The sequence below is a fragment of the Passer domesticus genome, chromosome Z (assembly GCF_036417665.1).
Source record: "Passer domesticus isolate bPasDom1 chromosome Z, bPasDom1.hap1, whole genome shotgun sequence".
Lineage (NCBI taxonomy): Eukaryota > Metazoa > Chordata > Aves > Passeriformes > Passeridae > Passer > Passer domesticus.
In genome coordinates, this window is record NC_087512.1 from 67900667 (window position 1) to 67923226 (window position 22560).

The 22560-nt window shown below is 40.0% G+C and overlaps 1 protein-coding gene across 4 annotated transcripts in view; it reads left to right on the forward strand.

Moving 5' to 3' along the window:
• Window positions 1–22560, forward strand: part of GRAMD2B (GRAM domain containing 2B) — a 41648-nt gene that overhangs the window by 6628 nt on the left and 12460 nt on the right. For 3 of the 4 annotated variants that reach the window (XM_064405761.1, XM_064405762.1, XM_064405764.1), the window contains exons 2-5: window positions 17672–17794; window positions 19770–19851; window positions 20166–20232; window positions 21159–21262. In XM_064405761.1, the coding sequence (XP_064261831.1) occupies window positions 17672–17794; window positions 19770–19851; window positions 20166–20232; window positions 21159–21262 (376 nt within the window). Of the gene's footprint in view, window positions 1–5100; window positions 5257–17671; window positions 17795–19769; window positions 19852–20165; window positions 20233–21158; window positions 21263–22560 lie in introns of those variants that run through there. The other variant, XM_064405763.1, reaches the window with a different exon arrangement.

The following is a 22560-nucleotide window of genomic DNA, read 5'->3' on the forward strand; positions in this document are numbered from 1 at the left end:
GGGATTAGGCTTTAGAAAACACGTGAACATACAAGAGGCAGTTCATAGAAAAAAAAAAAAGGAAAAGAGGAAAAAAAGAAGTCCTAACCCACAATTTATGCAGGTTTTCACTGTTCTTCATATTTAATAAATTAAGAAGTAATGGCTTTAGATTTCAACTACAAGGATTCAAGACCATATTGCAGATTGAGGACATCCCCTGGATGATAGCAAACACTGGAATGGATGGCCTGGACATACTGATGACTTTTAAGAACAACTTAGACAGAAGTCTTGTCAGGAGCGACAAAGGAATAGCAGGCCTTAACTCAGGACAGGAAACTAACTCAGTGACTCAGTGAGTCTCTCCCCATTCTGCTTTTCTGTGATTTCATATGTGTCTTAAATATTTTTATTTTGCAATGAAAGTTCTTACTACTGTTCCATCCCTAATTTTTTATCCTTTGCTGTGTTACACATAATGTCAAAGGTACTAATTACTGAAAACCCTGAATCCTCTTTAAGGTTTAATATACTCTGCAGAGCAGGAACATGTGAATTTTAGTCTATACAGCATCACTAGTACTGCAGGCATTAAAAAGTAATCAGTAACTTTATAGCACACTTTCTCTCCCCAGTCTGCCCTTCAGCAATTACATAAAAACACAGCCCAGATTTTCTCATGAGTCTGTTGGTGACAGCTTGCTCTTCAAATACTTGCTTTACTGTATCTGTATATATGAGCAATTATTACATTACAGTAAAAGGACCTTTGTGCTTTTTTTATTATGTAAGACTTGACCATAATAAAAACATATAGTTTTCAAGTATATTCCACTCACATGAGCAGTTGCACATTTGCTTGTTTAATACAAAACACTCCTTTCTGAATATTCCTGAGAATCCTAGTATTCAGAGCTTTTATCACTCAGGAGAGTCCCCTCTCACTCTGCAGTTGCTACAACATGTAGTTTGACAGAGCTTGGTCACATAGTTTCTTTTTCAAATCCTAAAAAAAACCTCACAAGCTACAGTCCTGGTTCATTGCTTATTACTTCCACTGTCATTATCAGCTAAGAGCAAACTGGACTAAAGACACATGTATTGCCAATCTGCCAGAACCAAGTCTCTGACAAGAGTTAAGATATCATGATATGGAAGAAATAATTAAGCAAGGATTCCCTTTTTAGTGTCGAGGCTTTAGGCATCAATTTATGTGAATGTAAGTTTCTTTTGCACTAAATTACTAGACAGATGGATTTAAATCAGAGAGCTGTGCACATCTTGAGAATGGAGCCAGATGAAACTACAAGAGAGACTGAGCTCCAGGACCAAGCAACTCCTTTCTAGTTCTTGCACCATTGGCGTGAAGACAGAAACCTCTGGCAATGAATGAACAGAACAGTCAGTGGCAGTGCTCATTTCCTAAAGAGGTGGTTACACCTGACAGACTGAAAATCTAAGCACTCAAAAGAAAACAAATTTTAATTATTCAAATATCTAGAAGTCACATTCTCACCTACTAAAACCATAACTTCTGCTGAACTGCATACAGTTACACAGGAATTATTCAACCACAAGTCTGCCTCAAAATTAGGACTAAATTATCAAATACATTTTTAGTGCAATGAAAAGCCTCCAGAAACAAGATGAGGGGTAGGCAGTCACTTTTCCCAATGATTCCAATCCTCCTGTGCATGCCTTGTTAGTGCACACTTACACAAGAAGAAGCCCCAGGGTACCTAGAACCTCACACAGGTTTCTGCACCCAAGAAAAGGGCCTGAACAGACACATGATGCCTTCCCCAGCCCTTTCAGTTCAGCTCTAGTCATAGTCTAGGCAGCTGAAATGGCTCCTATTCTTTTATGGTTGGATAAACAAGATGCTGTTTTACTGCCACAGGTTGTATCTGATGTTAGGAGGTGGGAGAAACTCCGCAAAGCAGTGCCAAGTGCACTCAGGGGCTCCACAAGGAACACCAGCAGCAATCAGTGTTTCACAGGAACAGGGCCTAACAGGCTGAATAATCTCCCTTGTAAATTAAATCTCATTTCTTTTCCACATGTACCTTGACATTTATGTTAAATACTACATGAATATTGGTAAATGGTGTCTCCCAGAAATACAGACATTTTAAATGTCTTAGGTTCTATGCATCCTAGCACATACTCTTTAAATTTTCCTGTACTGGAGCCAATTAAATCCACATGGTCTAGCAAAAATCATACAGCAATCTCACATTTTTTGTAGGATCTGTGTGCTCAAGCAGCTATGGCAGTCTTGAGGTATTTCACCATTAACACCTCTTTCTTATCATTGATTTCCTGAAAGTATTGCAACAATACCTAAAACTTATTTCTCTTTTCAATCTGAAATGCACATTAGTGTCTATCTCCTACAGAAAAATTCACTAAAAGAAACCACTCTACGGTACATCTTCTCCCTTTAGCTCATGTGAATAGTCAGCTGTTAGGAAGTTATTCTATTAATAATTTTATTAAAACATGAAAATAGACTTTACCTAGACATGTTATTTGAACACTCATCCCCAGATTTTCTCTCCTTTGATTGTGTACTTACAACCACAGAGTCCATTTAAGCTTTATTAAAACATAATTTCACCTAACTGGGGTATTAACCAAGTAGTAAAAACATTTTTCATATGTATATTCAGAGTTAGTGCCTTCCATGCAAGATTACTTGTGCCAAGTGCTGCCTTAAATCTAACCTTCCTGAGGGCCCTCAATCTTCCCCTGCCAGCACAGCTCTGCCAGCACAGGCCCAAGGAAGGCCAGGGGTAAGCCAGCTTGCTGGTTTTTACACTGTATTTGATCATTTTGTCAGAGTTAGTAGAAGTGAGACAAGGGCAAGGCCCATCTGGAATTAAATTTGGACAAGGATGTCAAAAACAACATGAAGAATGTCTTTAAATACATCAGTAACAAAAGGAAAAGTAAGAAGATGCAGAGAAGGCAAAGCTACTAAACACCACCTTTCCATTGGTCTTCACTGGCAAGACCAGCCCTCAGGAATCTCTGACCCAGGAGACCACGGTAAAGGAATGCTGGAACCAAGACTTCTCCTTGGTCAAGAAGGACTGGGTTAGAGAATACCTAGGCAAATTCAACATCTACAAGTCCATGGGCTTGACGTACCCAAAAGTGCTGAGAGAGCTGATGGACATCACAGCTACGGTCATCTTTGAAATGTCATGGAGATCAGGACTACTGCCTGAGGACTGAAGAAAGCAAATGTCACTCCAGTTTTCAAACAGGGCAAGAAGGAGGATGCAGGGAACTATCAGCCAGTCAGCTCACCTCAGTCTCTGGAAAGGTGATGGAGCACCTCATTCTGGAGGCCACCTCTATCCACAAGGAGGACAAGAAGGTGATCAGGAATAGTCAGCATGTATTCATTAAAGGTCAGTCTTGCTTGACCAACCTGATTGACTTCCATGATGAAACAACTACCTGGATGGATGAAGGGAGAGCAGCAGAGGTTTTGTCTACCTCAACTTCAAGGCTTTTGGCACTGTCTTTAACAGGCAAACTCAGGAAGAGTGGACTGAATAGGAGGACAGGGAGGTGGATTGAGAACTGGATGAACACATCACAGAGTCATAATCAGTGTCACAGGCTCTAGCTGGAGGTCTGTTTGTGGTGGTGTCTCCCAAGGTTCAATACTGGGCCCAGCCTTGTTTCAATCAATGACTTGGATGAAGGGGCAGAGGCCTGCTCAGCAATTTCCTGACAACACAAAGCTGGGAGGAGTGGCCAATAGCCCAGGGGGCTGAGCAGCCCTTCAGAAGGGCCTCAGCAGCCTGGAGCGATGGGCACAGAGGAACCTTCTGAAATTCAGCAAAGGCAAGTGCAGGGTCCTGCAGCTGGGGAGGGAAAAAAATCCAGTGCAGTAGCATAGGCTGGAGGCTGACCTGCTGGGAAGCAGCTCTGAGGAGAAGGACCTGGGAGTCCTTGTGGACAGCAAGCTCTTCAGAGCCAGTAGTGAGTCCTTGCAGCCAAGCAGGCTGATGGTATCCTGGGCTGCATTAAGAGGAGCAGTGCCAGCAGGCTGGAGGATGTGATCCTTCCCCTCCTCCTCTGTTTGGCCCTAGTGAGGCATCACCTGGAGTGCTCTGTCCAGTACAGGGCTCCTCAATGCAAGACTAGGAACTCCTGAAGATGTCCAGCAGGAAGGACTAAATTGATCAAAAGTCTGGAGCATGTCTTGTCTGAGGAATAGCTGAGGGAGCTAGGCACCTTCAGCCTCAAGAAGGGACAACTGAGTGAGGACCTCATCAATGCCAAGGGGACAGGAGCTAGGCTCTTTTCAGTGGTGCTCAGCAATAGCAAAGGCAATGGGCAGAAACTGATGCCAAGTTCCACCTGAACATGGGAAAGAATTTTTTCACTCTGCAGGTGAACACACACTGGAACAGGTTGTCCAAAGAGGTTGTGGCATCGCCCTTGCTGGAAATATTCAAGAACCACCTGGACACAATCCTGTGCTATAAATTCTCGGATAGTCTCGCCTGAGCCAGCATGCTGGACCCACTGGTCTCTTCCAACATTATTCAGTGGTTTTGTGATTTTTCTGTGCAAAGCAGCATGGAGTGCTGCCATTGAGAAAGGAAGCATAACCACCTACTTGTCTGCTCAAGATGTAAAGTCGCAGATGGAAATACCAGCTAATCATTTCAGAAGTTCAACTTAGTTGAGCAGTCCTGAGGCCAGTATCAGTACTTGGACTACTGCCTGCTTCCACGAGTCGCCAGGAAAGTGCACTGACAGAAAGCAGGGCCCCGGCCACCGCCACCTTCCTCCCGGGGCTGCGTCAGTGTCAAGCCGCGTATCTCCTGTACCCCCGTATAAAACATTAAGGATGCCTTTTGTTGGAGCCGGCGAGAGCCGGCGTCTCACGCGACAGCGTCCCGACTGAATAATTTAAAGCTCGTAAGGGATCGGCCTCATGGGGAGCGAGGCGCCGCATCCCTCACAAGTTCGGCGGCGCCCAGCCCGGCCGGGCGGGCTCAACCGGTTTGTGGCGGCTCCGGCTCCCGCCGACCCGAACGGCGGCGGGTCCGCCCCGGGGCGGGGCGGCGAGGGCGGAGCGGGCGGCCCGGCCGGGCCCGGCCCGCCGGCGGAGGAGTGCCTTGCGGCGGCGGGGTGAGCCGTGCTGCCCGTGCCGATGGTGCTCATGACCGAGCCGCGGTGCGATGCGGAGGAGCCGAGGGCAGCGCGGGCCGCCGGCCGGCGGGAGAGCAGGGGCGCTGCGCGGCTGTGAGTAGTGCCCGCGCCGGGAGAGGGGCTCCGCGCGGGGCTGTGCCCGGGCCGCCCGCCGCGCAGCGCCGGGGCCGCGGGGAGCTGCGGGCGGGGGCGGCGGGGGAGCCCCCAGCGCCGGGGCCGCGCTGCTGGGGGCGTCGGCCTGGGAGTTCCCGGGGAAGAGTCACCAAGGGGGCTCCGCCTCCAGGCTTAAATCGAGCGCCAACACCCCCGCTCAGCCAAGACCCGCGCTCGAGTTCAGTGTTGAACTCCCAAGTTACAGTTTTAGGAGCAAGGCGTATAAATACTGCTTCTAGTACTTACCCAACGGCCTGAAAATCTTTCTGAGCTGTAGCACAGTAATTGTGCTTTATCGCTTATGTTAAAGTGTACGAGCTCCTGTGGGAAGCTGTGATCCTTTCCTCTGGGTGCCAGGAAAACCCAGAGCTTTGTCGAAAGTTCACAAAGTCTTCAAGAGACATTAAAGTGGGAGTTCATTCTGATGTCCCAGAAAGCGGAGGATGTCCCTTCTCAGGAGAAGGATGGTGGTCACTTGCCGGTCCTGGCATGGTTCCCCGCTGGGCGAGCCCAGCGTGGCCATACCCGTACTACACTTCTGCTTCTTAACCTGAGAAATATCGTAAAAATTGAGCAGGTGAGGAGGTCAGAAATATTCTTCATGGGGAAGAGGAGGCCCTGCTGGCTGGTAAGGGCTGCTTGGACTAACTGGTGGAAGGTAGGGAAGTCAGAGTGCTCAGAAGGGTGGGAGAATTCCCCTGAGGCTGCTGATCTTCCCAGCCTCTGATGATGACTGGGAACGTCCAGAGTTAAAGGTTCACTCCTGCATTGGTCTCTTGCTTCTGCAGAGATCTCAAGTTGTTTAGGTGCTTGTGAGCTATGGCATTGCCCATCACGTGAAAACGTTGCTGAAATCAAGCAGCTGCCTGCTTCCATATCAGGCTCCCAATCCACATGGGTCTGGGCAGTCCCAAGGACAGTTTTTGAGAAGTTAAGCATCTGTGAAACAAGAAACAAAAATATGTGGGGTTTTCTCCTCAAAAGAAATTAAGAAGAGTTCACTTTCTCCTCAACTGGGATGATTCCTCTTCCCAGAGAACTTTTTTTCACAAATATTTAATCTTAAACATCTTCCAGGAGAAAGGGGAATAAGTTACCAGCAGCTAACTCTTTCTCTTGAAGCAAATTCTGAGAAAGTCTGTGCTGGATTGTGGGTTTTTCCCACAGCTGTTGCATGCGTGATGTCTAAGCAGGTGTATTCCTAAGGTATGTATCACAGTGAAATCTGTTACCAGAAATAACTTGCTTGTTAGAGAGCACTGGGAATCAAAGTGTCTTCTAAGTGTCCTTTATCCTGTATGGTGTAATCACATCAGTGACTTCACACTACAAATGAAACATAATTCCCAGACCTTCTCTAGAGTCTTCTGACTTCAAGCCTTGGATCCTTATCCCTGCGCAGAATTATGCCAGTGAACATAATGAAATTATTCAGGTATGACAGATCGGTATCTGATTTTTTTCTTGAAAACAGAGCTAGGAGTCCAAGGTAGTATATGGAGGCATTGAACATGCACAGGTAACTGACCATCTGTTTTGCCCGCAGGTGTTTAGTCTTTCAGTCCTTCATCAGTTAACAGTTTTAGAGGCAAGGTCAGTCTTAACCAGTGTGATAAACAAAGAAGTCTTACTCACTATGACTCTCGAGCTTTTTTTAGCTATCAATTTTTGCTGTTCAGTAGGTGTCATGCAGGGAAGAGCTAGGCAGTCTGTTACACTTTAAGATACAGTGTTCAGCAATAGTAGCCTGACAGCAGGAGGGTGAAAAGACTGGGAGAGAAAAAAAAACAAACAAAAAACTTGAAAAGGTTTGTCTTAAACTAGAAGTTGTTGAAGCATTTGCTCTTTGGAAACAAATTTGGAATTTCTTTTCCAGCCCCATTTTACTGAGAAACTTGTCTGAGAAGCTCTTGTGTTCATTTGATTGGAACCTCACAAGCCAGGTATCTTTGCTTTGACTAATGCGAAGTTACAGAGGAGATTGTTCAGCTCAAGAACAGAAGCATGGCTTTAATTCAACTAGAAATGAGATTACTAGAAGCTGAATTGTTGAAGATTTGGTATTAGAAGATGTTGTACATAAGTGTATGTGGATTTGGTGGAGTTTCATTGCCCTCATGCACTTCCAGGGAACAGCATGCAATCAACAGAGCTCATGATGACCTCCATTTGAAAAAAATATTAGCGGTGTTTATGGAATCTTTAGTGTTTTCCAAAGCTCAGCGGGGAGAGAAATTCATGTGTGTAAAAAGATTTATGTTTATACCATAACCTGTACTTCCTGGAGGTATGCTTACAATGTTATTCAGTTTAGAGATGAACTTCATAGCTTAATATGCAGCTAGTGCCATAAAGGCTCTCTGGGGGATAGATGCATCTGAAGGACTGAAGCTGTAAAGGTATTTTGGGATGTTTTGGGTTTTTTTCAGGGTTTTCTTGGATTAGGTTTTCTTAAGTGTTTCAAGATTAGAAACTTTGAAGTTCATATTTATCCAACAGTGATTCAGAAGAGTTAAGTACTTTCATACTGATTCAGAAAATAGGCTCGCCTGGCATGTTTCGTGATACTTATATATTTGCCAAGTTTCCAGTAGAGCTCTGTGGGTTGTAACCCCAGCGAAAATACTATGTGGAAGATGGGCACTGCTATTATGCAGACCCAAAATAGTGATGTGCCAAAAGTTTGTCATTATGTGGAGCTCCTTCCAAGCAAATAAAAAATTTGTGGACAGAAAAAACCTTCCAAGTGGAGCTCCCTAACTATTACCTCCTAATGTGGCCTTGGACCAAAAAGGAGTTAACCCTTGCACTGTATTTAGAGAATATTTATTTTCATGACTGGGAAGTGGGATGTGTTTTATTTGTGGTGGCACTGGACCTCCCCCAGAAGTGGTCAGCCTTACTTCAGGGACAGCAGGTGGAAAAGATATTTGTAAATTGTGCAGTGAAAATAAGAGTGTGGCACATTAAGGAGAAATGGCAGAGGAGTAATATAATAGCAAGTAGTTCACATGCTTTGTCAGCATCCTTCTGCTTTTACCCATGCTTGCTTCTGACAAAGTCCATGTAGCACTTTCTGGTGCCACTGGTAATATTTGTTCATAAAATTTGTATGATTCAGTCTGTCTGTATAAGTGTAATGTGATGGGTTACAGTATGGCAAGATTCTGCTAACATTAAGTGGCACATTCTGGCCCCTTACAGTTTGCAGAATCAGGTAATGTCCAATTACCGAGTAAAACTTAAAGAAATGAAGCGACTGGGACTTAAGAATCTGAAATATGTGGAAGGTTTTAAATATTTATCTTTTTTTTTAGCAAAAATGCATTGCAGGTACTGGGGAAAATATACTACTACAAGCAATGGAAAATGCTTGCAAGCAAATTGGGTACTTCTGAGTAGAGAGAATGTGATTTTTATGGTTTGTTTGTCTGGCATATTATTCTGTTGTAACAGATGTTTCTTAATAACTGTTTATCAGTTGATAAATTAAAACAGAATTAAGTGACTTGTGCTTAATCAAAATTCACATTTTTTTAAAGTCTCTTACTTGAGAAAAACACAAAGTGCTGAGAAAAAAGAGGAAGTAATTTATTACCAACTTAAAGTTTTATTTCAACTTTGATCTAGATTGACTCCTTTCCAGCAGCCAAACTTCTGCTGTGGTTTTTTGGTGGGTTTTGTTTTGGTTTGGGTTTTTTGGGGTTTTTTTTGTTTTTTATTTGCAAAGAGGAAAAGTGTAAGTATGTACTTTCAGGGGATGAAAATACTAACACATACAAAGTATCATATTTTTTAATTCTTCTCTAGTAGTTCTTCCTTACTTTTTATAACAAAAGTTGTAACACATGATCTCCAAAGAAGGAGAGGCTTGCAAATGAAACATTTAAATTTTGGTGTGAGAGACAAGAGTTTTTCAGTTTAGGTTTGAACCTTCTTTTGTTCATTATGATGGTTTTTGATCACTTCTGTTTTTTTCCTTTTTTCTTCCTGCCATTCCTATTGTGTTCACTTTATGTGCATGCCTAAGTTATAAAACCAGCTTTTTAAAAATAATTTTTCCATGTGTAAATGCATGGTATGGATCTGAAGAGTTTTGTCCTTCTACCCAGTGCCTCATGTGGCTAATGTATTTATTAGTAAGATGCAATCTGTGAGAAGTGCTAGTTAGACAACATAATAGCTACAGCTTTGGGCAGCAGGATTCATTGCTGGTATTTGACAGGTGATACATAGACATCCCATCACAGTACTGTGTTCTTATTTCCTTCTCCATAACTGTTGCATTCATGTGGTTAGAAATTATGTGCTTATCTAATGAGGCCGCTGCTGAGACTAATGATGTGTGTGCTCTGTGCATAGCTGTTTCCAAGTTCAAGTATATACTTTCCAATGAATCTTTTCAGAGCTGTGTTACTTTAACTAAACTTCTACTTGGCACTGACTGTCTCTGTCCTTGAAAAATAGCACACTAAGGTTAGGGAGATTAATAAGCTCCAGAAAGAGTGACAGGAAATAATATGTAGGCTGCAGATAGGCAGCAGACAATTTCAGCGGAACAGAGAACATAGAGGCAGACTGAAGCCTTCACCCTCTGTGGGTAGACGAGGGAAACCTAGTTATCTGACTATGAAACAGCAGTTCTGTACATCCCCCATAAAACCAGCCATACCCTGGCGTGTTCTGCATGTGCCTCAGTTTAGCCCTTTGGCTATAGCTGCAGTCTGTTTGTGAAAGACGGACCACCTAGGCAAAAGACTCTTGATGAACCTTTGTAGCTGCCATCTATGCTATACTAGTTCAAGAAGAGCTATTTAGATTTGCTCAGCCTTTTTCTCAACAGGAAGGAAGTTTATCTTATAACAGGATTGTAGATATTCCTATTTGGTTGTGAGAAATTTTAATGCATGTAAACGTGCTATGGCCAGCATAAGAGTGAGTGTGTTTTGCCGTGGAGGACAGCTTGTGGCCAGTGGAAAAGCTCAGACTGAAGAAGTGGGCTTTGAGAGCATTCAGATGCAGTGTTGTGGTGACATAGAAAAGTAAAAAAAAAGGTAAAAATAGAAAATCCAGTTGTCCTTAACAGGGTGTCTGGCTACCATGAGTCACATCTGATCCTAATAAGACTACCTTTTTCCAGGACTCTGGAAGGGAAATGGTTCCTTATATTCGGTGTCACAGTTAAAAGCACTGTTGTGACTGGTGTTGGTTAGACCCATTGTTGGGAGCTAGTATTTCCTAGTGTGAAATTGTAGCTTTTGTATTCAATTATCCACATTGTTCTGGTCTTTTCCATGAACACATGAGCAGGTCTGTAAGAATAGTCATAGGTTGAAAAGATAATAATGGGAAATTCAGCATTGTCAGACCCTTAGTGAATGGTTCACTTCTGTCCTTGGTGAAATGCATGATGAAATATCAAAAATGTACTCAGGTATGCCTTGAAACATCTAATTTTATCTCCTTGATTAGTTGTGTTTTTAACTAGGAAAGTGTGATAAAGCGCAGCAGATGGAAGCAATAAGAAGTTCATTTTCATCTCATTGTTTTTCATTTGGCTTTGTTGTGCACTATTCTTGCTGGGAATCCTCACAGAAAATGTAAATAAGATATTTAGGAGCACAATCTAACACACTTTAAACAGGGAAATCTTATCAATGATTTTGGATTATCTTTTATCAGTGCCAGTTTTCAAAGACACTGCTTTATGAGAAAATCCAATCCTCCTTCTCTTTGTATATAACCTGTCAGAATAATTTTTTTTCTCATGTACATTGATTAAAACACTTCTTGTGCAGCAGAGTCATTATTTCTAAACCTGCCATAGAACAGAAGCAGCTGGTCAAGGGTTTCATGGCAGCTTCACTTTTTAACAGCAGAGAATGGAATAAAAGTGTTGATAAGATTGTTCCTCTGCTTTCTAACTACATTCTTAATAACAGTTGTTAATATTATTGCAGGTTTCTGATTTTTTTTTTGCATTTTGGTTTTTGTGGGGTTTTTAGCAGTTTTTGGGTTTTTTGTTTTGTTTTTTAAGAATTTGAGTCTGATGTAACTACTTAGTTTTTTTCAAAAGCACAATTAATGCTGAAAAGCTGGCATCCAAGTCTTGCAGTGTGCTGAGGTATGTTTGTCTGGAGTTGTTCCAGAAACCAGAGGTGCAGCTTCCAGCAGTGAGGCCAAATCTTTATGATTATTCTATGGTGATAAGGCCTTATTTGTAAAGATGCTTTTATTTTTTCAGATAGGTACATATTGCTTGTGCCTGCGTTAAGGAAAAGCTCTTATTGATATATGTTTATATGGTGGTGTTGAACATAGAAATTGTATAAAAATTAAGTACTTATCTTTCTAATTAAATTTGGTATTGAACAATTGGTAGATCTGGCACTTAAGTGCCTTTTTTTCTCTTTCTTGCACCCTGAACAAGTCATAAATCAGTAAATTTGTTCTTTTCCCTTTCCCCTGCCACCTCTGAAAGCTAAAATAAAAATGTGAATTAAGACTGTACACTGCCTTTTCATTATGAATTGTGATTCTATTTTTGTTTTGCTTTGGGTTAGAAGATTAGGTGGGCTAGAACTAAAGGAGATATGAAAACATTTTCTCCTAAAGGATGCCAGCAGGTTGAAGAATGAGAAAAACACATGCTCCTGACCAAAGTAGAGGTAAATGAGTGTATTTTGCTTAATTTTCTTTTTTTTCTCCCCCAGAAATGTGTCTGTCAAAGATTTATGTTGGGTGCTAGATTTGACTATGCCTGTGTTCAGATAAATAGTTGTTGGTCATCCTACTGAAACTCCCATGGAAGCTGCATGACGGAATCTTGTGGAATTGAGTGAAGATACATATGAAAGAGCTTTTGGTTTTTGAAGTAGATATATGAAATGGAAACTCTTGAGAAGACAAGAGAGCTAAATGGCTTGTGTTCCTGTTCTAGTGTTAACTTAGTAAAATATCTTGTTATAGTGTCTCTGGTTTCAGAGCACAGGGAATTCTTCTGTGGTTTTGTTTGTTTGTTTTTTTTTTCTAGGGAACTTGATAGCAGTCTGGTTTTGATTAGACAGGGAATACAGACAGTTAATAATAGATGGTATTTAGAGCAGAGAATTTGCATACTTGCTAATGACGTCTGCGGTGTCACAGTGATCTTGCTGATGTCCAAGTGGTAAGGCAGTGTGAAACTTGATCTAGTTATTATGTGAAATGTCTATTCAGTTGAGGAGAAAAACCTGGCTTTCTCTGTCCTGAACAGTGTTGGAGGGTTTTCTGTTCAGTACTAACTCCAAAATTTCATTTGTGTTTTTAATAAAAACATTGCAAGACAGACATATGAAACTATTCACAGGTTCCTAACTGTTTTCTAAGAGATATATGGAGTATAGAACACAGTAAGCATTTCTGCAATTAATTAGCTTGATATATAAAATTAGTTTCAGATTTTGAGGAAGTCCTAAACAATTGCTTTCATTTCTCTTTTGGTGCCATCAAGATTCCAGCTGTGCCTACAGGTGTGTTTCATCCTAGGAACACCTAGAGAAGCATGTGGTGTGTTTGCAAGTGTGCGTATCCATATGCACGTTTTACATAGGTAATGTGCAGCTGTGGAACTCTGCCTCCTTTATGCTGTATTTGACTCTGATCTCATGAGAAGAGAATTAGCCTGCTCCTTGAACAACCTGAGGAAGTTTAAATCTCAGTCTGGTTCATACCTATTCATATTGGCAGACTGACCTTCTCTGTCATGCAGGGTTTCACATCTCCAGATCATCATTAATGCCTTGCTGCTCTCCTTATTTGGTATAAATACATCTGCTGGCTGTAGGTAACTATACGAAAGACGTACAAAATCATGCACTTCACAATCAGCTGCTTTCTTACCTTCAGATTTCAGCATTAAGTACAAGCTGTGTACTAAGTATATGGAATTATGCAAATACCAAATGGATACATAATGTCAATCTAACATCTCTTATAGCAGTTGTTAAGCAGCTTTCTGCCCCTTTGTGATTAGAGTAGCTGTGGCTTGTTTTCTGCCTGTTTTGATAGTTTGGGAGTCTTAGTGATAGTCAACATTTGGCTATCCATTTGCACGGGAAGAATGGTATGTGGTCTTTAAAGTAGATTAAATCACAACATTTAGAGAAATTGTTTCTGGGAGATGTGTTATCCTACATAAACAGTGCTGTGTGCCACATAACACAAGCATGGCTGTAGAGCTGCAGGAGGCATTTTGCTTCTGAGTGACCACACTCTACAGACAACACCTAAGTCCTCAATTTGAGCACTGTTGCTAGTTTTTCCAGTATGGAAAGGACAGCAGGAGAATTTACAGCGGGTAGGTATTTGCTTCAGTCCAGGTGTGAAGTAATTGAACTGTGTACAGTATGAATGCAAGCTCATCAGATAAAGCACTTTGGAATCTGATTACACATGCAAAAAAAAGTTTGGTCAGACTGTTGTACAATAGAAAAAATATGTAGTAGAATGATGGAACATCTCTTCTGAGAGAAAACTTCAAGACTTTAATCCTAGTAAAAGCTAGTTGCAGATGACTTCTTCGCTAGCACATGATAGGTCAAGGAAACTAAGTGCTTAGGAGGAGACCTGTGACATGCAGCATGCTGAACAATGTCCTTCCAAGCATTGGTACATTCCATCTTACCCTCTTGTAGTCATCTCTGCTTGAAGCACGTTGCTGGTATGTCTTTTGGATAAAGCCTAGATAAATCTCTTCATCCTGCTCCATATTCTCTGCTTTTAAAAACCTGCCAAAGTCTGTCATCTTTATTTGGGATCCTTGAACATTTGGAGTCTCTCCCTTTGACTTTAAGTTTCTGTAAAAGCGACACAGTCCTTTAGCTGCACAGGCTCATGTGAGGGAGTAAGAATAGCTTGAATAACACTATCTCTTAGCATTAGGACTGTTCACACTACTTTGATTCCTTTGACAAATCCTGTCAGTCTGCCCAATTAATCAAACCAAAAGATACCGAATGCCGTTGTATTTATGATGGATATTTTCTCATGGGTTGTACCAAGCATGGTTGGTACATTTGGGGTGAAATTATTCCCCCAAATAATTGGGTTGATTATTTGCAGTACTACAGCAATCTAACTGCTGGTGCAAAATTAATCCTTTTTGTATGTACAAACACAAGTGAAACTGGACCAACAGGGCTTCTAAGGTAACTTGGTGATCTAATATGTATGCTTCATCCCCAGCAGGAACGTTGCACCAATGGTGAGTCACATTAAACCCTTGGGAAATATGCTTTGACTCCAGTTTTGCGAACAAATTAAGACATACCTAACATCTCTGATTGTTCAACAGGTCTTTTTTCCTTCCTACATAACTGATCTGCTATTTGTGTACTGGCAGACTGGTTTGTCACAACTTATTGTGGTTTCTGCACTTCTAGAGCAGTTATCAAGGAGACCAAGTAGCATGAGTAGGAGGAAGCTTTGTAGTAGGATTCATGTGGTTGCAGGGAATTGAAGACAGTGACAGTTCTGGAATTTTGGCCTTTCTTGTGTATGCCTGAGAAGTGTTTGTGTCTGGTTCAGTACTGAGGTTGTCAAAGACAGCAGTTGTTCCTTGAGGTTCACTTTCCAAACTCTGGCCTATTACCATTTCTCTCTCTCATTGTTTTTGTTCAATGCTTCATACTCAAACTATATTTGAAGGGAACGGAGAAAAAGTTGCTATTTTAGATTAATGTATTTGATCTTTTTTCTCTTGAAAAATTCGTATTAATGTGGTACAGTAATGTGGTAATTTACACAGGGAGTCTGCATTTTTCAAGTTCTGGTGAAGGTTAATGCCAAACAAGAAAGTTTGAAGTTCAGTGAGTTTTATGCAATATAAGGAACTTGACATATGTCTGCCACAAAGTTTTGTTTTCCCAGAAACTGTTCAGATCAGAAGAGATGAAGTTCCTCTAGTTTTCAAAACTTATTGATGAATAATATGTTTCTGAACTACATTAGAATGGGACTTAGCCCACTGCCTTGGTTTATGTATTTCATAGCACTTTCCCTTAAACACAACTAATGTTTACATTAACTAGCTTAGATGCAATGTATGATTTCACTGTAAGTGTAGGATTTGGCTTTGAAAATACTCCCTATGACAGCTGTTCTTTATTTGGAACAGTTTATATGGAAAGTAGAGACAACTTCTTTTCTTTTAGCGATTATTTTAATAGGCTTGATGGTATTACCAAATATCTGAGGTTTGGGTTTGGATTTTTTTTTTTTTTCATTTCAATGGTTGCAATGTCACAAAGTTCTTTTGCTTTGTCCTGACATTTGCAAATCCAGGTTGGTTTTGTTTTTTTTTTAATGTTCATCTACTCCCAACAGTTGTAGTGAGAATCACTACAGAGATTTTAAAGTGTTCTTAATCTAATTTGTTGTTGTTGTTCCTGACTTTTGTCCCTTTTTACAAAGCATTTATGAGTACTGACTCATGAGAATGTGAGGAGTGCTTTAATTTACCTGTGATGAAGGAAAGGGGAAGGAACGTTAGTTTCCATGCTAAGCTGCTTTTTTTGAACCTGGCAATTTTGCTGTACCCTGTTCCTTATTCCACTAATTTCTGGTATTCTCTGGCCACTCTTGGAGCCCAAGAATTTGGGTAATAGAAATATAGCAAGACTGTGAATAAGACGTTTGCAGGATTTGCAGACTTGGAATACAAACTCCCCTATGCTTGCAGGGAGCTGTTTGAGTAGGTGGTCTGCTTCTGTCTAGAATCTCAAACAGCATAAAGCTGCTTATTTGAGTTTTTCAGGCACATTGGGTTCCGCTTGAATCTCATTAATTTCCTTTCCAATTATTTAATTGTCATTAATGTTGACTGAAAATAAAAACTGATGATGTGTAGTTAAAGCAGAGCTGATCCAAGAGTGAAGTTATGGGGAAATAATAAGTTTTTTTCCTTATTTGCTTTATGTATAATTGAAAGGATTGAAAGTCACAGTAATAATGTGTGACTTAGGGAGTAGGAATTCAGTGCCCCTGTGATGGGGAGTGTTAAGGGTGCTGAGGAAGTCTTAGATGTAATACTTGGAAATAACTGCTCTATGTGAATATGAGATGTTTTGAGAATCCTGGCATTTGTCCTGTGGCATAAGTTCTAGTTTGGTTGTGAGGCAGGATAACACCTCATTAGACCTCAATTAAGGTGAGGCATGTCTTCTGATATCTCACTCATCAGAGTGTAATAAAAGCAAAAGATCTTTTTGTGCCCTTCCTAAAAGAAGATTAAATTAGTTTGAGAACCTCTGTTAATAAAACTTTTGCCTTAGTAAGAAAAAAAACTGTTCATAGTAACGACAATGTCACATGATGGCTGTAAACTGGCTGTAAAATAGCAGAAATTAATTATAATGGAAAACTTCTGTAAATGTAGTCATTCAGGCCAGGCATTAAATTAGTGGGCGGCATGGTTTGGCTTTCCTCTTTAATCCTAAGAGCATCGTATAGTTTCTTGTGAAGCTTCAGGTTTCTGCAGGCAAGTGTATGTAGGTATTTGTCATATCATTTTAAAGTATCATCATTCTTCACACCCTGCTATTAATAACAGCTCTTTTTCTCCAAGTTTTCTGGGTTGTCATTTTGTTGGAAAGTTATGGAAAGGGAAGCCAGGGGGATTCCCTTTGGAAGGTATATTGCTCTAATGGTACATTGCTTAGCCTTCAGACTCTGGATCCACAACACACATTTCTGAAGCAGTGGCATGTGCTGTGAAAAGACAATGCACTGTGGTGGCAATGCTGCTTTTTAAAATAAAACCAATACTTTTTGTACTTGGAGAGAGACCTTTATTGTGAAGATCCTGCATGTGGATTCTCACAGAAGATGACAAGTGAGAGGCAAAATAGGACCCATCTTCCTCTTGCAATATTGAGCCACAAATAATCTGCAAAGCACCAAGTTCTGTCATGCAAGATGTTTTTCTTGTGGCTTGCCAATCAAATTCATTTCCATTAGTCATCGGAGTCTGAGTACTGGACATGGAATGCATTTTTCCTAAACGAGATATTTTCTTCAGAAGGGAAGCTAGAGCTACAAATTTTATGAGCGCCTAAATACCCATGGCAGTCTTTCAATTTTCCGCTTTTCATTGCTGAAATTCCAGTACTAGAGCTCAGATGTGTAGTACTGTTGAGTCAGTAGACACAGATTTTTTTTCAGGATCTCAAAATAAATATAAGTTACAATTTTGTTCTTTAATATATGCTGTATTGTCAACATGTTGCAGTGGCATTCAACATTACTGTCAATCTTGTAATACACACTTTCTTTTTTGGTTCTTTGTTTGTTTATTTTTATTTTTTTCCCCCTGCAGTTCAGATGGAGAAAATGGAACTGATGAAAAAAGAAAGGCTGGAAAATCACCCACTGTGTCACTTCAGACCCCTACCAGTGAAATTGAGTATTTTGATGACCGGAAAAAAGTTGATGTTGATAGGTAATGTCAGAAATACTGTCAGTTTTCTTCTAGTAAAATAATTTAAATGGCTGCAACCCACTTCAAAAGGTAGAATGAGTAGCAATATTTATCAGATAACCTAGTGTTAGCTTGCACACTATGCAAGTAAATTGGAATCTAGACACCTTCCTTAGTTGTCGTGTTACTCATTGCAAGCAGTAACAATAGAATTTAGACTCTGAGCTGGCTTAGTTCCCCTATTCTAGGAAAAAATAGATTGCACTGTTTGGTGCCACTGCTAGTTACATTCCTTTCATAATCAATTTGACAGGCAGTCAAACAGAGCTGCAGTTTTAGTCCTGGCCTGTTTCCAGAACACTTTCATGCTGGAATATTGATTGTCCATGGTAAAACTATGACATAAGTTTCAGTTTTGGACTCTGTGCTGTATATTGCATCAGATTTTTCTAATGTCCCTACAAAGATACTCATTCTTCTTTTGTTGGAGAACTGAAATGCATTTTAAGTGCTTCTAAAAGCTGAAATACCATGAGGATGGCTTGAACCTTTTGCATCCCTTTCACTTTGTCAACTGAACAACAACTGTTGTTTTGGTCACAAGGCAAATATTTAAAAAAATATAATTTAATTTAATGAGGCATATTTGAGGAAGAGGTATTTGAAGGAATATGTTATCACTTTTTTTTCCCCCAAACATTGCAGTCTTACCTCTTATATGCTGTAATTGACTACTTTTGGTGAAGGCTAAATATAATATTTTTGTCAGGCTCGCAGTTTGTTTCGGTTTGACCTGTACTTTACATAAGATCACAAATACATGTACTCACATATTTTAGAGTTTTCTTCTACAAGGGCCTGAGATATGCAGCCAGTTTCTTTGCTTCTAAGTCAGTGTTTAAGTGAGATTGCTATAAAATCACTTTCCTGCTGTGTTTCCTAAGACTCAGGGTTTTTCTTCCTCACACTCATATGGTGCAGTAATGGAAACTTTTGTAGCACCTTCATTTCCCTACTGTATCTTTAGCACAACATATTTTTCAGGTCATTCAGTATGAGTCATGTGATGTGTTTTTTTCTTCTGCTGTTCAGTTTGCATCTGAGGGCCTCTGAAAAAGAGCTACTGGATTTTTATAGTATGTCAATATGCATTTATTCTGTGGCACCTAGATTTCAGAGAGAGTGCTCTACTCGTTCTGATTTATTAAACAGTTGTCCCACTTCTCTGTTTTTCTGAAGAATACCTGCCATTAATTCCTCCTGTATAAAACAGCAAAATTGATTTTCCCAGCCATCCACAGAGAATTTGATCTGTACTTGTTTTTTTTTTTTTTTTTGAGTTGTTTGAGGTTTTGTCTGGATTCCCACTATAAATGGCTGGAGCTGTAAAAGTACCGCTACCTGTACAACTGGCACTCAGAATTCCATTTCATTTCCTGTAGAGTTGCTGGTTGTCTTAATGATTTCGTTACACTACACTACCCACTTCAGAGCCATCCTCTGACTTTTGCACCTATTCTTCTTTGTTGCACTTTTCAAATGAGCTCGCAGCTTGTGTCACAAGTTCATAGCTTTCTATACACTGCCTTCTACCTCAACTACTAAGCTTTGTATCATTTTAACTTGAATTACTAAGGAATGTGCTTGCTTAGTATTAGTATTTCACATGTTGCCCAGAAACAAAGATGAAGCTAAGCAATGTGATAATTCATTACGCTTGAAAAATGTTTTGAAGTTTTTGTATTTCCTTACCAACTAGTCGGTTATTTAGAGTACCCCTTCTAAATTTAAAGGAGACCTTCATCAGACTGTCATAGTCAGCAGACTGATTTAGTTTAAGAAAAGACACACTCCTCTTTATCTCTGCATAATTCTTGATTATTTAGATAAGTTATCTAAAGGATTATTATGTTCCATGGAAAAGCACATCCTGTTGGTAACTTACCAAGACCGATGAACTGGGGCCAGGCTTACATCAAATGCTTTAAATCTTCAGGACCAAGAGCAGCACAGATAGTCCAGTCCTGACAATCAAGAGTGACTCCAAGATTGAAAGGAAAAAACGTGCCTCAAATCAGGTAAGGCAGAAACTGTACTTGTTTGCTTACATAGAGTAAAAGTAAACATGTAACTATCATGACAGGGCTTTAGTTTAGCAACACTGTAGTTCACGGTTGTATAAGGACACAGGTTCCTTTGTCATCAGTGTGTTAGAGCCTGGGTAAAGCACAATATAGCATCAATAGCCACATAGAAAAAAATAGGATTTCTTGTAAAACAAGTGGGCAGAATGGGAAGGTGTGTGGAGGACAGGAAGTGGAGCAGGTCGCTTAGTTGTCAGACTGTCTAATAAAGTGTGTGTGGTTTTGTTGTCGGGCTTTTTGTTTTTTAGCTGAAGGCAAACGCACACTTTCATAAGCTGTTCCTAGATGTTCCCATTGATGAGCCACTGAAACAAAGTAAGTATTAACCCCTGTGTTGTTGTTGGCTGTGGATCCTAGATGATGTTGTTACCCAACAAATGTGGTGATGTACAAGAGGAGCTACCTAAATTTTAAAAACTTTTAACCCCAGTTACTTAGAGCTACAGGGCCTTGATCCACGTGCAATGGGCATTTTGTTGTAATCTTAGAAAACTTAAAACTCTGCATGTTTGGTATATTTGGAAATTTTAGCCCACTTTGCCATTTCTGGAGAGTAGCCTTATCTAATGCACTATTTTTTGGTACTGAATCTTCCTTAATAAAGACAGTACTTGAGACAGCATTGGTCAAGTGAGTAGCTTGAGTTTTTGCTGTTGATAATGTTTTAATGATATAGTACTTATAAGAAGGGAATTGTACACAGACTTGTATAGCAAATGTTTCTTGAAAGGAATGCAGGGGAGGTGGTTCATGAGTGAGAAATGGTTTTCTCAATGTCTGTGAAGTAAAAGTAGTATTACTTTACATGTGTTGTATCTCTATTGGACATTATTTTAGACAACAGCTGTACAGCTGGAAGTTTAAAGACAAATCCTTTCATTAAATTCTTCACATTTAAGTAATACAGTTACCTAGAAGTTAGTAAAAAGTGTATAGAAAGATAGGTCATATCCTCTCAGAAAGGATTTTTGACCTTTGGAGGCCAGTTGCATGTAGCTATTCATTTTATTCATTTCATTTGTTGTCCTTCAAATACTTTGAGTCTAAACTTAGGCCTGTGACATCTTCTGAGCTTGTCAGTATCAGTTAAACTTACTGAAAATTTTGAGGTTTGATGATGTTAATCAAAAGGTGTAAATCTAAACATATCATAGCTTCGTAAAAAGAACAAAACAGAAGCCAAATTGACTTGGCTTGAGTTGTGATTACATTCAATATTATAGAATTTCCATTTGTTTCAGGCTTTACCTGTGCTCTGCAGAAAGAAATTCTGTACCAAGGAAAGTTATTCCTTTCTGAAAACTGGATTTGCTTCCATTCCAAGGTTTTTGGTAAAGACACGAAGGTTAGTAAAATGTTTATATATAGAATGGTAATGCTATTCTTAACAATTTGTTCATCACCAGAAGTTCAGATTATTGTCAAGGCTAGTAGGAGGTACTACTTCCAAGTTTTATTGAATACAATCACTATTTATAAGTGATGTTTGAAACACAGTCTAGAACTGAACACTATTATTATTAGAGATTGAATCTTTTGTTTAAGGACTTCATGTCTGAAAGAAACAGATGAGAGGAAAGGATCTAACAAGCAGCAGTGAGGGCATTGTCAAACCCTTGTAACACAAATTACAAAAACGTTTCTCTTGGGATAAGTACTTAAAAGAGGAGGAGGAGCTGGAGGAACGAAGGCTGAAAAATATTAAGGGCTTCAAGGCTATAGCTGGGTTACTGAAGAGAGGGATCAAGCATACTAAGGCTTTTAGAAAGGAAGAACTAAAACTGGCTTCTGCTTGAGTAGCAAAGCTCTCTGAAGGATTCTTCTAGCAGTCCCGTTTTGCATAAACAAAGAACAGGATAAAAGAAAAACAAGCTGGCAAGGTGTTTACTTGTGAGCACAGTGTGCAGATCAGAACTGAGATGTGAACTGTTGGGAAGATCATAAATTAGTCTTTCTTGGTGATCCACCTAAAGCTTAGTACCCTTGAGGTGAATTATATGCATACAGAAAAAACAAAGACTTGGATCTGTTGATTTGGAGATTTTGGAGTGTGCTTTGTTTACATAAACTGCTTTGGTTTTGACTGCTTTTGGGGAAACAGATCAAAATGCTTCAAGGATTTCTTTGGCTTCTTTCTTTCAGGTACACCCTTGAACAAAGCTCCTGGTTAGATCCAGTGGTCTAGGTGTTGATTAGGGGTTGAGATTATCTCATTTCTCTGGGGTCAGCTGTTTTGATGGTATACCATCTGTTGTTAAAGGGCTTTTTATAAAGTGTAATAGGTTTAAAGAATGTTTAGTATTCTTGACAGCACATTGTCCATAGCGACCTTATGGGTTATTGTGTTCCACCACTTGGCCCAGGACTATTGTTGATTTCTAGTTAAGGGATTCAACTAGTCATAGACAGTGGATGGTGTGTATGTTGGTGAAAACTGTATGATACAAAGTGAAAAACAGCTGGTTGGCTACTGTCATTCAATATTAGTAACACAGCTATCTTTGCAATTTATTAAAATTTTACTGCTGTACTAGCAATCTTTGGTTCACCATGAACAATTGGAATTATTTCAAACTGTGGAACAGCTTTCTAATGTCAACTAAGCTAAATGTGTGCAAGAATATGATAGAACTTTACTGAGTA